This window comes from Centruroides sculpturatus, unplaced genomic scaffold (genome assembly GCF_000671375.1).
Source record: "Centruroides sculpturatus isolate CEXI.00-Female unplaced genomic scaffold, Cexi_2.0 scaffold1770, whole genome shotgun sequence".
Taxonomy (NCBI): domain Eukaryota; kingdom Metazoa; phylum Arthropoda; class Arachnida; order Scorpiones; family Buthidae; genus Centruroides; species Centruroides sculpturatus.
The window spans coordinates 46,288-64,738 of record NW_019386120.1 but is presented as its reverse complement, the minus strand read 5'-3'; the positions used below and the strand labels follow the sequence as shown (position 1 = coordinate 64,738).

The 18,451-nt window shown below is 28.5% G+C and overlaps 1 protein-coding gene across 1 annotated transcript in view; it reads right to left on the bottom strand.

The window, feature by feature from the left end:
• LOC111613705 (TATA box-binding protein-like protein 1) overlaps positions 1–18,451 on the bottom strand; it is a 37,165-nt gene that overhangs the window by 6,469 nt on the left and 12,245 nt on the right. The window contains exons 2-4 of the mRNA XM_023355046.1: positions 8,957–9,039; positions 2,428–2,595; positions 5–99 (exon numbers count right to left, since the gene is read on the bottom strand). Coding sequence (XP_023210814.1) covers positions 5–99; positions 2,428–2,595; positions 8,957–9,039 — 346 coding nt within the window. The remainder of the gene's footprint in view (positions 1–4; positions 100–2,427; positions 2,596–8,956; positions 9,040–18,451) is intronic.

The following is an 18,451-nucleotide window of genomic DNA, read 5'->3' as shown; positions in this document are numbered from 1 at the left end:
TTACCTGTAACAGTTATACTACCAGTTGAAAATATCTTCATCGTCGCTCTTAGATCTTTAATTTTATATGTAACGGCGGGATGAAGTTCGGGTTCGTAACTGTAATTAAACACAGAATTTTAAATCAAATATAAATTAAATAGATATAACCAAATTTTGATTGTAAGATGCCATTAGCAAAGTAATAACTTTTTAATATATTGAGTTGTTCGAAAAGTAATTTTTTTTTTTTTTACCACCAGAGATTAGTTCTAATTTTACCTGCCATTTTCATTCTAATTCACATTGTCTTTATATATATTGACAGCTGACAATTTAAGGCTTATTTGTAAAACATTTTGTTTGATTTTGTGCAATTGCTTTTTTTTTTTTTTTTTGTGTCCCATCAAATATGAAAAGTCAAAAAAAGCAGCATTTTCAACATATTTTGCTTTTTTATTATCAAAAAGTTAAGAATGTTGTTCAAGCAAGAAAAAAATTGTGTGATATGTATGGAGAAGATGTGTTGACAGAATGACAGTGCCAAAACTGGTTCATAAAATTTTGATATTGAAGATGCAGCATATTCTGGAAGGCAGCTGAAGCTAATGAAGACAAAATAAAGGTATTGGTTTAAGTGAAATTTGGTTTTGTCTACATTTGACAATGTTATGGAAGTGAGACATAACATTGTCGTTGAAAAGGTTAATGACATGATTGCTACTGCCTTATCAGGGTGATACCTTTCAACAAAGCTTTGCACTTCATCCGTTTTGATCAATTTCATTAATAGGGGCACTAGGCCCATTCTCCCTTCCCTGGGAAGTATAGAGAATTGACCAACTGTCTCTCTAATCTATGGTCGGCTTGCTAAGTAGCTTGTTTGTAAACCAGTGCAATTATGAGTTTGAAATTCTGTTCATTAAATGAGGTGCTTGAAAACCAAGGTTTGACTGTAGGCCTACATATATATNTTTTTTTTTTTTTTTTTTTTTTTTTTTTTTTTTTTTTTTTTTTTTTTTTTTTTTTTTTTTTTTTTTTTTTTTTTGAGTTTCTAGCAGACAATTCCACAACTGATTTGAAAGTGTATTGCCATCAACTGGACAAATTGAGTGATATCATTAAACAGAAAAGGCCAGAATTGATCAACAGAAAATGTGTAGTATTTCACCATGATAATGCCAGACCTCACACACATTTCGTAACTCGTCAGAAGCTGTTACAGCTGGAATGGGATGTGCTATCACACTTACCATATTCGCCAGATCTTGCACCCTCGGATTATTACTTATTCTAGTCTTATTTACAAGTTTTTTAAACAGTAAAACATTTACTTCAAATGAAAATGTCAAAAATCACTTGAACCAGTTTTTTGTAAGCAAAGATCAAAAATTTTATGAGTATGAAATCATGCTACTACCAGAAAGATGGCAAAATGTATTGGACCAAAATTGTCAATATATAATTCAATAAAATATTTATATATTATAAGAAAATTGTTTTTTCCGATGAAAACAAAAACGAAATTACTTTCTGAACAACCCAACAACAAATTAATTACTTAAATAACATAACAAGAAATAAAAACACTTTAATAAAACTATTTCTTGTATGTTTCTAAAATTATAAAATATTTCTATCATATTTAATAGCAATACTTTATTAAAAGCAACTGTGAATTTTAATAAAATATAAAATAAAGTGTTAAAAGTGCAATTGCATTAAAAAATGCTTTCCTCTCTTTGTTACTTCAAAAATAAACAAAATTATTTTTCTAAATAATGATTGTTATGAAAATGACAAAGAAAATTAATTCATTAATTTATTCCTTGCTAAATGAAAACAGTTTCTCAACTTATGTATGCAATGACATAATCGGTCTTGAAATTTTTATGTTAATTTATGTTTTCTTTGACAGGACCTCAGTGCATCGGACACCATCAAGTAAGCATTATGCAATCATCTCAAAAGTCCAAATTTAACTATTAATAAAATCATCACATACCAAACAAGAGACTTTCTCAAACTACCTTGCAGTAGATAAAATTTGTGCAAAGAAAGAAAGCATAAAGATAACTTCTAGCTATTATGTATAAGAATGTGGTCATTCTGAGTGACATTGTACTCTTCATACAAATAATTACATAGAAATAAATTTTCTTATAAGAGTGTATAGTTTATATTGCATAGTATTAATAGTATGATATAAAAATATTGTCAAAAAGATAAAATGTGAATACAGATTTTTAATGAAGGAAGAGAATATTGGAATACAACACAACCATCTGTAATATACAATGTTGTACAATAAAGCCATATCAACTTAATTATCATGAATTATATGAAACTTATAAATTATTTTATTACTATTTTTTAGCTCCATAATAATATAATGAAACTAGTAATAAATAAATATATATATATATATATATATATAATAAAACATACCTAGCAATTCCTTGATATTTTTTAGCAAATTGAACAATTTTAATAGCAAAAGGCATTGTACAAGTGCCCAAAACATTTACTACTCTAAAATTAGCAAATTTTACTCTAAATCCTAATTTTTGTAAGAGTCTTGCAAATCTTCTTCCAGCTTTTCTTGCCATCTCATTGCTGAAAAATAAATAAATAAAGAACGATAATAATACCATGATTATACTATAGAAAAACAAATTATTATTCAATAAAATTATCAACAGATAACAAAAATAAAATGTATTTAATGTACTGTAATTTTCCCACTCCTAAATGATCTTTATTCAGATAAAGGAATAATTAATGATAATGTGAACCACCATAAAACCATTACTGTTAGATTGTTTTTTGTTTTAAATTAATATAATTTTCTGACTCCTGATTGATTTTTAATATTATATTTTGCATTTAAGGAATTAGAAATGGCTATTGGTAATCTGACAAAGAGGTTTTTTACAGTATAAACTAGTTATGCTGTAAAAATCTGTTGCTAAATTATAAGTAGATAGGGAAAATAAAGAAGCAAATAAATTTATTTAGATAAAATTTATTAATATAAGCTAAATTTCTCAGTATACAACATTAGTACTTTAATAAATTGAAAACAGATTTCACCTTAGTGTATTCTGTACTATAGATACGTACACTTAGATAGAACACTTGATTCTGCCCCTGATTAATTCTAAACAAGACTAACATTAACAAACACATATCTATATGTTCCCTCACCACCTAACTTTCATTTCTTTGAAACAGTTTAAATAACCATGTAAATACCTTCATAGCTAATTTGCATGCAGAAATGAATACCTAATTAGTAGTGCTCACTTCATATAGCACAAAAATTGTAAAAGTGGGAGTTGTTTTAGAGGTCAGATGATGATATTAGGGATTGTAAATTTACCGACTACTTCATTTACCGGTAATTCGGTAAATGAAAATTAAAATACTGGTTTACTGGTAAATTTTTTTCCTGAAAAATAAAATTAAGGTGATAAAAAATATAAGTAATTTTGATTTCCATTTCACATTTTCTATTTCAAAGGTATAGAATGTAAAAAATATAAAAATTAAAGTGTTATTCTAAACAAACTGTAATAATAACTTTTAGAAACATAAATAAAATAATACAGAAAAATAAAAATAAAACAGAAATAATATATACAGTAGAACCTCAAAAACTCGGCCTAATGTGGACCGAAGGGTGGCCGAGTTTGTGAAAATGCCGGGTTATCGGGAATGGGGTTAAAAAAAATAAGTACGAGTGTTTCCTCAGAAAATACTATACTGTACTTGTATGTATTGTTTACTTGAGAATATAACAGAGAATAAACTGCCCAAATACCCTTAAACAAAGGAAAAGTACGTCCTTTATGAAGGCATAGAGCCTTTACTACATGAAAATGAAAATTAATGAATACACTGTGTACAGTAATTTACCTGATAAGACAGANAAAAAATATATTTACTTAATCTTTAAGAAAAACGTTGATTGTAAAGATTTTAAACCTTTAAAAATCTCAAAAAACGGCAGAGCACAAATCACATATGCTAACTAGAGCTTTCTGTACAATTTACAGTGCCTCTCAAACCCAAGAAAGTTTAAATTAAAATTAAACAAAAAATATCTCACATAAAATTAATAATTAGGTATATTGTTGCTTACACTTATCTGTTTTTTTTTTCAATGTCCCTTTAGCCCTTTTAAATATCTATAAACACAATATTTTCTACATAAAAATTTCTAGTATGAATTTTTCATTTACCAAATTACCGGTAAATTTCAAAAATTTACCGGTAAGTTTACCAAATTTTTTTTTGTCAATTTATCAGTAAACCGGTATACAATCCCTAGATGATATAATAGATAGCATCTTCCACAGCTGAAATTATACTACTAGTGGTAGAGATGAAAATTACAAGAATCTGCAAGTTATTGCATGTTGTAAAACATTTATTACAGTAGAGCCTTGGAAACTCTGCCTAATGTAGACCGAAGGGTAGCCGAGTTTGTGAAAATGCCAGGTTATCGGGAATGGGGTTAAAAAAGGATAAGTATGCATGTTTCCTCAGAAAATATTGTACTGTATACTTCTTGTATGTATTGTTTGCTTGAGAATATAACAGAGAATAAACTGCCCAAATACCCTTAAACAAAGGAAAAGTACGTCCTTTATGAAGGCATAGAGCCTTTACAGATGAAAATGAAAATTAATGAATACATAGTGTACAGTAATTTACCTGATAAGATAGACCTCAGAAAAATACTTTATGAGGCATAAAGCTGTCTGATGAAAATTAATTATCTAAGGGTATTTTTGCCCTGCCAGGGTGTGGCCGAGTTATCTGGAGTGCCGAGTTTTTGAGGCTCTACTGCAGTGTTCCACAACCTTTTTCTACTTGCGGCACACCATGACTCAACATGGCACACCAAAATGTTATTCCCTTCAAAAACGTATGATATGATACTATTAATAGAATTATGTAATGTTACTAACTTATTATTATTGTTATTAAACAGAATCAACACCTGTGAGCAAATTTATTTTACATATAATTTTTTAGAATACATAAAAATGCATGGCTTGTAATAAAGAATAAACAAGCATCATCTTATTTTATCAATGCTGCAGCAGAGAATGAAATACAAGCATAAGAAACACAACAACTGTGATAAAAATACATAAATAAAACTTGAAAATAACAGAATATGTAAAAGTTCACGTCACACCTTTCACCATGTTATGGCACACCGGTTGCAAAACACTGCTCTACTGTATTAATATTCTTCTGTATTATTTTACATTAAAGATAACTTTTGGTCAGAAGAAAAGAGCATCAAAAAAATTCAATGCATCAAATATTGATTCTTTTTTCTTCAGTCAGTGCATATGTGTTTTCATTGAAAATGTCACTCAGTAACACTGTTAAAGTTCTGAAATCAGTGAATCAGAAGCTGAATCTGGGATTGCAACAGCATTTACCTTAAAATAACTTTGAAGACTATTTATCTGACTCTCTTATATAAATATTTAAGAATCCATGCTCTTTGAGTTGTGAAGTTGATACCATCATTATGAACTTAATGATTTTATTGAAATTATGAGATTTGTGACAATTACAATGGTGATATTCAGGTAAGTAAATGTAGCAAGGAATATAATTTGTAAATGTTAAAAAATGAACATGATGCAAGTTACATTTTACTTGACAAGATGCATGAAATTGTTGCTTACTAGCATGACTACGAATCCAAGCCTCTCTGCTCAGAGCAATCAATCAAACAAAAGTTTCAAGGATTAGTGAAATCAACTATGTAACTGTTCGATATGGAAAAATAGTCAATACCAGAGAAAATAACAGACACAAATATGAATCTATTTCACAGTGCATGCTGCAGAAATTCAACAATATAATACGGCATCATCATAAAGGAATGTAACCTTCAAATCTGAGCATTATGTAATGCTAAAACTATGAACCTAGACAGTTTCAAGTCATCACATGGTTGGATTCAACAATGTGACTCATTAAGTCAAATTATGATAATTTCTATATCCTGTAAGGGCAAATTGGTTTTAACATTTTTATTGTCTTTAGTCCATCTTTGACCATTTATAACTTAAAATGCAAATTAATATGAATAAAGAAAAACTTTAGGCAGATTCCCAGGGTAGAATTAATATTAAAAATAATCATTTTAAAAGAAAATATCATCATCATTTTAAAAAGTTTAATATAAACAATTGTTTAATCAAAACTTTAGGGATTTTTTAATTAAGGAAAATATTACAAAATGTAATTTTTCTATTGCATGATATAATATACCTTTATTTTCTGAGAACTCAAAGACACTGATATCTTCACTCAAATCCCATGGGTCCATGGACCAAAGGTCAAGAAACACTTGGCTGAGACCGCTTGGCCTGGTACCCAGGTACAAAAATTTCTGTTATTCAGCACTATTATATACATTGATAATGGGAGCTGTCTTTGCACTGATCATGGTATATAAACTGCCATTCAGACAGAATGTAATAGACCCCACTCCCTTACCCTTTCCTTCCACTTTTTTCCAACACAACTAAATTAATGTTATAATATGCTTTTGTTCACTTTAAAAAAATGGACAGCAAGATGTCCAACTTTCTGGTTAATGTAATAATGTCAAGGCTCTCTTAAGCCTGGACTCCAATTTACCTGAAAACAGAAACTCAGAAACGGAACTGAAACATATAGAATTTTCATTTCAGTTATGTTTTTGTTTTAACTTGACTCCACTAGAAATGCGCCATCTGTTGATCAGTTCTGTAATTGTCGTAGAATCAAACATGAACGACACTACTTTTGGACAAACCCTTTTCTTTCTCCTTTTTTAGTTAGAACATGTTCTAACTAAAAAGAAAGAAAGGAAAAAATGTTTGATCAAAAACAGATCAAATAGTCAACCCTTGTGTACATCACTACTAATATTTGGCACACTAGCATTATGCAAATCAGTTATCTATTGTTGTGAGTCTGGCAAGTTTATAGTACAAATATTTTCTGTATTTTGGTTTAATAAAGCATTAAAATAGGTACCTAATTATTATTTTTTAACTACATGTTATATTTTCTTATAGAATTTATTATTAGTTCGTTTAATTGGGGCACCCACTTAACCTCTCCTACGTTGTTCCTGAAAATATTCGTGTTGACCTCATTGACCTGCATGGGCGATCCCGAATATTTTCGTGTTTACATCGGAACGTTTTTGATACTAGATGTTGCTATGCGTCACAATTTTTATATTAAAATGAACTTTTAAAATATAATTTTTTTTGTTTCTATATTATTCAATTTATTTATTTTGTTTGTGCAACATAAAAAAATAATTTTTAATGATACAGTATAAACACGATTATTATTTTAAAAAAATTTTTAGGCTTAACATCGACAAAAATTCAACATGGTGTCACAGGAAACAAATAAAAATTTCAACATCGAATAGGTTAATTTGGCCAAAATGGATTAGTCCCAATGTGTCCCAATTAAACAGAATCCAATGTATTTAATTAAAAGTTACAAAACCAAATTGGTTATAATCTATTTTACCTACAAATGTAAAGTATAGCTTTTATGAATCATGATCTTCATCTACTTATATAAGCTTATCAATGGCTTATATCTACTTACATAAGCCATTGACCCCACTGTTTGTATATCTGTCTGTAATCTGTAATCTGTCATGGAATGCATAGAATGCCCACTAGGGGCGTTCCTAGAGATGATTTTCAGCTATTATTTAAATTAATGGTATAATTTATTTATAACAGTATAATTCAGTATATTATTATTATTTTTATTTGTAATAGGAATTTATTATTTATATGAATTTTATTATCTATACCATGGAATGACACCGCTGCTGTTAGAACACCCACTAGGGGGTGTCCTAGGCCAGTAGTACTTTTATAAATGATGAATATCATTCAAAACATTTTTACTTTACTTGAAACTAATTCAGATCTCTCTACATTTCTGAGAGAAAGAGAGAAAAATAACATATCAGATAGTATTACTATTTCAGTTTTACTGTACAATAGATTTAAATATATTGAAAATAATTTTTTTACACAATTCTATATATATCATCAGCATTCCAAGATATTCAAATGTGAGAAAATTGCACTTCATTTTCTTAAAAAAAAAATGAATGAGAAATTCTGGCATTAATATAACAAGAAAACAAAGTTGTAATTCCCTGCATTTGCAGGTGAAAGAAGAAAGGCAAGTTCCGCATTGACACTGGATGATAGTTTACAGAATGAATATGTTTGCATGCTCAAAGTTATCATGCCAATGCATACAGTAGCAAAACTGAATGTCAACAAAAGGTTAAGCCAATCATTTATTACTGCAATGGCAAAACTGTGACCTGCACGACAATTTCAAAGTACCATACTTTGTATTGAATGTTTGGAATGTATATTTAAAAATAAAAAAATATTTGATAAATTTCAAAACTTTACATATGTAGTTCGAAAGCACAGTCCTAAAGCTGTCATGAAAAGTCTTAATTATGAACCTCAAGTAGAACAAATCATCAGCAAATAAACAGTAGCTAATTTCCCATTACATAAAATATTTGTTTCCATTATTAAAACATTATTTTTTTCACTTATAGTTTATTGTTGTTTTTCTGATATAGAGTGAAACATTACATAAAGTAAAATTTGTATTTTTTATTTTTTTAATTACTCAAATTAAATATTCAATTCATGATTTGGAGTTATTAAATTTTGACCCATCTTCAGAAAAACATTTACCATTGATGACCTATTTTAATTATGAAGATCAAAAGAAACAAATGGTTCTACCAGTTGTTTACATTCAATGTTGCCTTAATTTTACTGCCCTTGTTCATCCATCTACCTTAAGAATGGAAAAAATCTAGAGAGACTAAACTCCAGATGCCCAGCAACATAGATCTATGAATATCTTAAAAATATCAATTTACCTAGTGGCACCCGTGCAAGTAATCTTTCCCGACGACCATATGCTTGCCGTAGTGTAAGGACTTCTCAACTTCATTGTAAGCATCTATTAAAAATTGATAAATGTATTAAATATAAATTCTTTTATATATTAATAATAAAATCAATGTCAACTTAATTTTTATTAAACTAAAAAGACATCATTAAAAAATTAAAAAAATACAAATATAAATAATTACAATTCAATTCATTGAATGGCAGGTAGTTTTATGCTTCTAAGATAGTTAATTTTATTCATATTTTTCTTCTTGTTCTATTATAAAAAACACTGACACTAGCTCAAAATTAAAATTGTGTGTGGTACCATCACATAATATAAAATGTTATTTAAAAAATAACTTTTATATTATTAATTGTTATAAAAAAAATGAATTAAGCTTAATTTTGAGGATAGAGATGAACTTGTTTTAATATTGTGAATGCCAATAACAAGTAAAATTTTCATTAAGTCCAACTCCATTCAAGATATGACACACAACCCACCTTCTCAATCTTTAACTATCAAAATTTAATAGCATCAATGCCCCTTATATGCAAGTTACCATGGCAAATTTTGTTTCTTTATCTTTGCTCTATCCTGAGATATTAAGCAAAATAGATAGCCAACACACACACAGGATTATTTTTTACTTTATTGGTTCAAGGAGTCTCAAAATATTGAGATTTGCAAAAAACTCAGAAGGTCAAATTTGATATGATTCCAATACTTTCCAGTGTTTATATACTGTATATTACTTAACAGCCAGGAAAGTAATGATTATTTTGTTAACTTCTTCTATTTCATCATGATAACATGTCTTACTGGGCTACAATTTTGAAAATTGAAAACCTATAAATTCCCCCTAGCATCCATTTGTCTGTCCTTCCTTAATCTCTAGAACAAAGTCAGACAGATGAATGTTGAGACTAGATATGAAAAGCTTAGGGCCAGGAGGCACCAATTAACTATATACAAACTTCCAGTTTGAACAAAATGTCACATTATTTCAATTCAAAATTTTCTCAAGAACAGAATTAGATAATGACCAGCATGACTCTATTGTTAACAAAAAAGTATGATGTACTGGGGCAAGAAACTACTAAAATTGCAAGTATATATTTTAAATTCAAAAATATGATTAAAAATTTCAGCCCAGAATTCTGACATTGTCACGATAAATAACTGCTCGTTCATATTGAAAATTAATATAAATATATGTATTGGCTGTTTAACAGCTCAGATATTTGACAAAAACTTTTTTTTATAGATTACAACAGTAAATACATATTGTTCAAAGGCTAATAAATATTTTACATAACTAACTAAAACATCTATAATGACATTAATAACATACAACATAAATATCATACAAAATATAAATGAATAATTTCAAGAAACATAACATAGGTTGAATATATGTGAGAGCATTCTGAACTAAGTGCCTTAAACAATATCTCTAATTACACAAAAGCATGGAGGTAATTTAATAGAACTGTAATGCTTTTATTGTAAAATTAGATATTTCCTCCTCATCAAAATCAATGAAGCACATGAATACCACGTACACACCCTGAAGCTGGTGTATTATTCATCATTTTTAACAAAATTAAAATTTTTAAGTTTAAATTAATTTTTTTCAATTATTTAAATTTTAATTTAGGTAACAGGATAATTCAAACAATGGCACATTACTACTACCGTCAGCTGAGATTCATTATATAACATTAGTGTTATGTATCTAATGCTTGATATCCTTTTCAAAATATCATTAATCACTCATTTAGTAAAGGACATCAAATTTAATCATTTATATTAATGTGTTTCATTTTTATATTTAAGTGTTTCAATTCCATTATTATTTTTATAAAATAAAAATTTTAAAGCTAGTCCATCTTTTCTTATAAGTTCATTGTCTTTGTTATCTTTAACATCTATTTATAATCAAACATCCTTACTACACTTGATATGTATAAAGCTATACATCAACCAAAACCAAATATTATCAGGCTAGAAATGGCTATAATACTAATAATGTAATAGACAATTTGGCATTAGAGTTAGGCATTAGGCACCATCTCTTGATAAATTTAATAAATTGCCAAATTATCTATTACATTATTAGTATTATAGCCGTTACTAGCCTGATTATCTTCGGCTTTGGTTGATGTATAACATCTATTTGTTGTATATGCACTTAATTCATTCAAGACAAAATTAGCTGAAGAGAAAGTTGTTTGACTGGTTTTGTTATAAAATTCCCTTTGTAATTTGAGGAGCCTAATCAATATTAAATAATTACTGGTAATCATTGAGTAAATACAAAATTTTTAAATTAAATACGAAGCATATTCTTTCTGTACATTGTTTAATCATTTTCATGTTAAGATTTTAAAAAATCTTAAACAAGTATTATTGCTTTTAAACTAATATGGAAAGCAAGTTAATATTTTGGTTTATCTTTCATATATTTGGCATAATATTCTCTACTCTTTTCAAGTTGACATACATATATATATATATATCAACTTATCAACTTAAAAGTGAAAAATCTCAGATGACAGGCAATGTTCAGAGAGCAAAAATATTAAAAAACATCTATTCACATGATTTTAGGATTTTTTCAAACATCAATTACCTCAGAAAAATGATTCTGAGGTTTAGCACAATATGTCCCCAAGGGCTTTATATATTTGGAACAACTATTCATAAATGTACACTCAGAATAGTGCCAATATGAAAAATAGGAAAGTTACAAACTCATCTGATGATACTGATAATTCATAGCAAAAGGTAATATCTTATCTGATATGCAATTGCTATATTTTAACACCAAATATACTTTGTCTCATTTTAATTAATATAACTGACTTCAATTTCACTAAATATTTTATTATATTAATAACATTTTTGTTATTTAACAGATATTGATGATTACCAGTCCAATTTCCAGAGAAAATGAAGGTTATTTTTAGAATATATGCAGTACTCAATATCTAGCCCCATTTATAGCATTATTGATATATCTTGTTTATAGTTTGCAGATAAATTTGAGATGTTATACTATATCTAGACTGATGGTTATCAGCTGTTCTCACACAATTCTTTTGTTTTTAAAATGATAACTATTCATGTGTATAATATTATAACAAATCTTGTGGATGAGTAATTATGAACATGATTAGTTGATTACCAGTAAATAGCAAAATTTTTGTATTTAACTAAATAGAAAAACAATGTTTCCATCTGAATAAAAACTAATCTAGTTTTAATTTAGTAGTGCAATTTAATTCTGTTAATTTAGTAAATACAGCTGCAAAAATTCCAAATACTAAAATATATTGGAATTTTTTCACTTCTAGTTACTAAAATGCATATTATCAAGTAAATTAGTTGATTAGGCAAATATTTATAATAATAACTTTAGAGATTACAGTACCTACATAAATCAGATACTATAACAAAAGTAAAAGAATAAATTAAATCATCAGTAAAAATATGTCGCAGACATATAAAATATATTTTAAAGAAAATAATAAATTTCATAATACAATAGTATCTGCATATTACATTTAGTCACAGATATTACCTGTTATAACATGGTAATTTAGATAATATCTCACAAATTATAGCAAAATAACTAATATTTTTATTAAATTTCTTATGACTGCTGTTNATATTTACTTGCAAAAAAAGTTTATGTAAACTTTTGTATTTTATAGTACTGAAGAGGGACCTTTTTTAGAAAAGGACCGAAATGCATCTATAGTAATAGAATAAAGTGAAATCATTGGCTAAAGCTGTGTGATAGTCTACCGCCAATATTAAAATTTACATTTTAAGTGCGGATTTGCAAAGACTTTACGATATATACTAATATTTTTATTAATTTTAATTAATAAATTTTCAAATTATATATACAGTGGTGCCTCTTCCTCCAAATTTTATTCATTCCAAGAGGCCATTTGAACTATGAATCATTTGAAGTCCAAAGCAATTTTTCCCATTAGAAATAAAAATGAAAAGTCAATTAATCCATTCCCAGACCCTGAACAAAACCCATTTTGATAAACTTAAAACAGCAAATACACATAATTTAATGGTAAAAAATCACACAAGTAAATGATCTAATAATAAATTAAAACATAAAAAGAATCAATAAAATATATAAATACTATATAATAAAATAAATATTGCATTTACTGTTCGCATCTTATTTCGACATCTTAAACGTGGCCACCAGATCTGCCATGTGTATTGCTTTCATGCTTTGTGTTAAGTACCTTTTTCATCTTAGCCTTTTCCAAGCTAAGATAAAAAAGGCTAAAATGCTTCCACACACTTTTTGGATACTGTGATTAATAAGTAAAAGTTATATTTGGTTGAATGAAAAATTTTTACTTATTTTTAAGTTGTCATTACTTAACATAGATATGTGATTTAATTATAATAGTTTTGAATTTTAACACATTATTGCTAATTTAAGATTATATTCTTTGTTCAGAAGCTTATTTTATAGTTGGAGTGTATTTTTCATTCAGCTGCACAGTTCAAACTTTTGAAGAGTTGCTTGAACTCCCAAGACAAAGTTTTGTCGAATTTGGCATTCAACCTTTGAAGCGATTTTTAATTATTCAATCTATATATGAGGTCTGTTCAAAAAATACAGACTGTTTGAACTGCACAGCTCCAGTTGGTTTCAGGGGAATCCGCTTGGTGTCACTAGGCTTGTACAGATCCTCTAGTGATAAAGCCGTTTCCTGATTACAGATATATTTATTTGTTGATTAGCTATGCGGTTTTTAGTGAAGTACGATTTTTTCGTTTGTTGGATTTCAGAATGAATGACCTGATGGAGCAACGACTTGCTGCAAAATTTTGTGTTAAACTTGGAAAATTTCTGACTGAAACATTTGCTATGCTCAACACGGCTTACGGTGATGTTGCTATGAAGCGTACGGCATGTTTGAAGTGGTCCCCCAGACATAAAAAAGCTTGCCAAGTTCGATCCAGTGTCAAGGTGATGCTGACAGTTTTCTTTGATGCTAAGGGTGTTGTTCACCACGAGCACCTCCCCCAAGGCTCCACAGTGAACCAGACTTACTACATTGAAGTTCTGAAACATCTGAGGGATGCCATCCATTGCAAAAGGCCAGAAATGTGGAGGAGTGGCGACTGGTTTCTCCATCACAACAATGCTGCAACCCATTCAGCTCTCAGAACTTGTGTGAGTTTTTGGCCAAACACTCAATCACTGTTCATCCCCACCCCCTACTCACCTGACCTTGCTCCTTGTGACTTACCCTTAAAAGGAAGATTTGCAATGATTCCCGAGATCTTCGCCCGAGTTAACTCGGGCATGTTACATAACGTTACAGAAAACTCGGTCCTTTCGGCTCCCAAAAAAATTTTTTGTTTTTTTTGAATTTTTGGAATGTTTTTTAAGTCTCCAAATTTTTTCAAAAATTTTTACCCGCGCAAAAAAATTTTATCGCGATTTTAATTAGCCTTTGATAAAGCTCAATTAAGGCTTAATTGTTTTTTAATGGGATTTTTTTATCAAAATTAATTAATCGTTCTAAAGTTGTAGTGCACAGATTTTACTTTGGTAAAGTTATTTAAACCCATCTCCTCCCCAGACTTCTATGAGAATGTCCCGGAAAATCCAACTCCAGCTGTGTAAACAATGACTCATGGTGTCAAATTTCGCAGAAAGGCAAGACAAAGGAAAATAAAGTTTGAAGCTTTTTCTTAAAAATTAACGCATTTCTTTCGTTTTTTTCACTTTTAAGTATTTTTTATGTTTAATTACATTAATATAAAAAATTGCTAGGAACTTAAGGTGTTAATATTGAAAGTATTGAAGATTGTGCAGCATGTCTTGTACAAAACTTTTTGAGAATATCTCAACTGAGGGCTGTACTGAATTTTCAGATCCAAGCACAACATACAAGTCCATTGATACCATTTTCCAAGCAGATCAAGCAGTAATGTACCCAGTGGAATTTTTAAACTCCTTGGCATCAGCTGGATTACCACTTCCTAACTTAGAGCTAAATGTTGGAGCACCAGTAATGCTTTTGCAAAGTTTGGACCCACCAGAGTTATGCTATGGGACAAGAATCATCTTTTATCTTTGTCCTGCAAGCCCAAACAATTTTTTCTTTTTGCAGTTTCATTATTATAAATATTCAAGTCAATAAAAGCAGTTTTTAGTTATTAGGACCATTGTTTTTATTACCTCTCTCAATTCCACATCCCCTCAAAAACCTGAGCAACACCAGACAAGCATTGCTAGTTTATTTATAAGAGTAAATTAACCATGCAGTTACTCAGCTGAATTTACCAATGCACCTTTAACAGAGTAATTCCATTTTCAACTGTCCACAACTGAAGATGTCCCATTAACTGAGTCAAAAATGTTAGTGTTTTTTAAACTTTGCCAGCTGTTACAGGTGCATTGATTAATTCTATTTAATTATACTAGTTGTAGTCATATTTACTTATTCCATTTAATGTTATTGGTTATCATCATCAGTAAACATAAATTTCAAAGTGATTATAAGCAGATTCAACCATACCTTACACTAATCTGTAATTTGAGTATTATACATTAAATGACTTTTTAATATATTGAAATATATCTTAAATGATTGTCAATAGACACTATCAAGAATGCTCTTTCTAATACAAAGCTAAAATTAGCAATATTTGCTGCATTAATCAGTCACTTTTATAACCACTTTAAAGGGATTTTTTGGATGAATAAATTGAAATGTTAAAAATCCAGCAACAAGTTACTTAACTTTCCCAGCAAAATTGAAAGCTGCATCTGTGGCACCATCTATTACGACATTTTATTATTAAAAACTTTTTATATTTTTAATTATTATAAAATGGCAATAAGCTTCATTTTGAGGGTAGGGATGGGTTTTATAAAAAACTGTAAATGCTAATAATGAATAAAATCATCATTAATTTAAAAGTCTGACCCTACTAGAAATATACATGACCCCTTTATCTCTCCATCCTCTCAACCATTAACCACCAAAATTTAATAATATCAATCCCCCTAATAAACAAATCTCCAAGCACAAGTTCAGAAATTTTTGACAAAAAGCAAAGGAATTATTAAGCTTCAAACATGAACAAAATCGTGCCCTCATATACACTCCCTACACACACACCAAAACGTATGTACTGTACACACAGATATTACCCCCAAACTTTTTTGCATTTCTCGACATTTCAAGGTCCTGATTCCAAAAATGAAAAAATCTGGGGGTTCATTTTTTGACCAATTGCCATACTTTCCCTCTGTTATATATTATAGCCAGGAAAGTAAAAAGTGATACTAATTACAGAAAAATTATTTAATAAAAACCAAAACAACATAATGAAATATATACAGAGACAAATAAGCAAAAATTTTAAATTAATTTAACCTTCAAAAGCAACTGACATCATTATAACATTAGTAAATAGTACAGATTTTAGAACAGTTAAATGAAGAAATTATTGTAATTTATTATTATTTTAGACACCTTCTATGATAATAGATCTGGATTTTTTTCAATATAACAGATATTAAAACCTTGAACTAATTTTTTAAATATAATAAATTATATTTTATCTTATGCATCATTGTTAACTTCTGCATGCTAATTCTCATAACAGAAATGACTAAAGTATATCAGAAAATCATTTATTAAAAACAAAAGATCTAATATTACAATATATCTTCAATAAAAACTTATCTTAAAAAATAATTTTTTTTATTTTAGAATCTTATATAAAGCATTTCTATTTTAATAAAGTATGTGTTTCTTTATTTTTATTTATGTTTGCAACAAATTTAATCTAGGAAATAATAGATGATATAAGTAACAAGTAATCAGTAGATAACAATTAAAAATCTCAAAAATGTAATTTTAAATATATATAATTTTATAAAATCATTGACATTTGTAAACAACTTGCTTTCTGCAATAAAGATAATGTAAGTGTAATGCAAATATGTAAATTATTGAATTAATATAAATATTCTGTCACTTTCTGACTTAATATTAAAACAAAATACTGTTCTTAAAACATACTATAATCTAGGATTCTAAAACATTTATATCACTTACAGAAAAACCTGTCTTCTCTGTAAATTTAAACAAGTTTTCAATTAAATAATACAGTGGAACCTTGCTTAATGAGCACCTCTCATAATGAGTAATTCATATAACAAGCAAAAAACAATTTTTTTTTTAAATGACTAGCTTAACGAGCAATGAGAATAGGGGACATCCCAGATTATGTGCATATTACATCAGTCTGTTTTTTGCACTCGTTCTGCTAGCATCTTAAATGTTGCTTGTGATCACACATTTTTCCAAATTGTGTTCAGACATATTGCTTATAAACATCATAGCCCATTATATAATAAACATACCAAACAAATTCTTGGGCTATGTAAAGGCTATAATTAAATATTATTAGAAATTAAATAATTTGACTAGATGTAGGCAGTTATGCGGTCATCTCGTATTAAATTTAATGACCAATTCCAAATTAAATTTTGATTTTATTTGTGTTTTCTACAAATCAAATTTGCATTCCAGGTTGGTTCATTCCACACTAGAAGAAAAGATGATGATGATTCACGCTTCTTAAAAATGTATATTGTATAATTTTCTTTGAATAAACATTTTACATAAAATATTTGACTACTTTTTTCAGCATGTAACGCATTATCATATTTTACATTAATTTATATGGAAAAAATTGTTTTGCTTAATGAGTATTTCACATTACAAGTAAGATTCTGAAACAAATTATGTTCATTAAGCAAGGTTCCACTGTAATTTATAAGAAAATGACATAGGAAAGACACTCTAGATTATATTGTGAAATATCAGCAGTCCTGTTGATCCAGAAAACTATTTCACTAAGTATCTGGAAGTCTAGTCTTTACTTCTAATAATATCAAAGTTTTGGTATCCAATAGCAACAAAAAGCTTATATGAAATATTTGAAGTTATATCATGCATAAATATATTGTATTTTAGTCCCTTAGGCTGTAATATGCAGTTTGATGTTTGAATATACACCATAAGACTTGTTACTATTGGATACTGAAATTTTAGCATAATTGATAATACAATAGACCCCCGATAACGTGGGTTCATACAATGTAGATTCATATATCGCGGCGAAAAAATTGCGACTGTATTTGTATAAAGACACTAAAAGAGACTCGGAAAATGTGGTAAAACGTCATTGCTGACTTGTGTCGCGACAGGATTGGTCGAATCTACTTACATGCTACGGAGAGTTTAGGCGAGTAAGTTGAGTTTACTGTCGTCTGTACAGTATATAAATTAGGTACTGTAAGTCTAATACAGTACTGTAATTTTATACATTTCTTGTGAAAGAAACATTTCTTATTCAACGGCGATAAAAATTATTTATATTAATGATGTCTCCAAAGTTC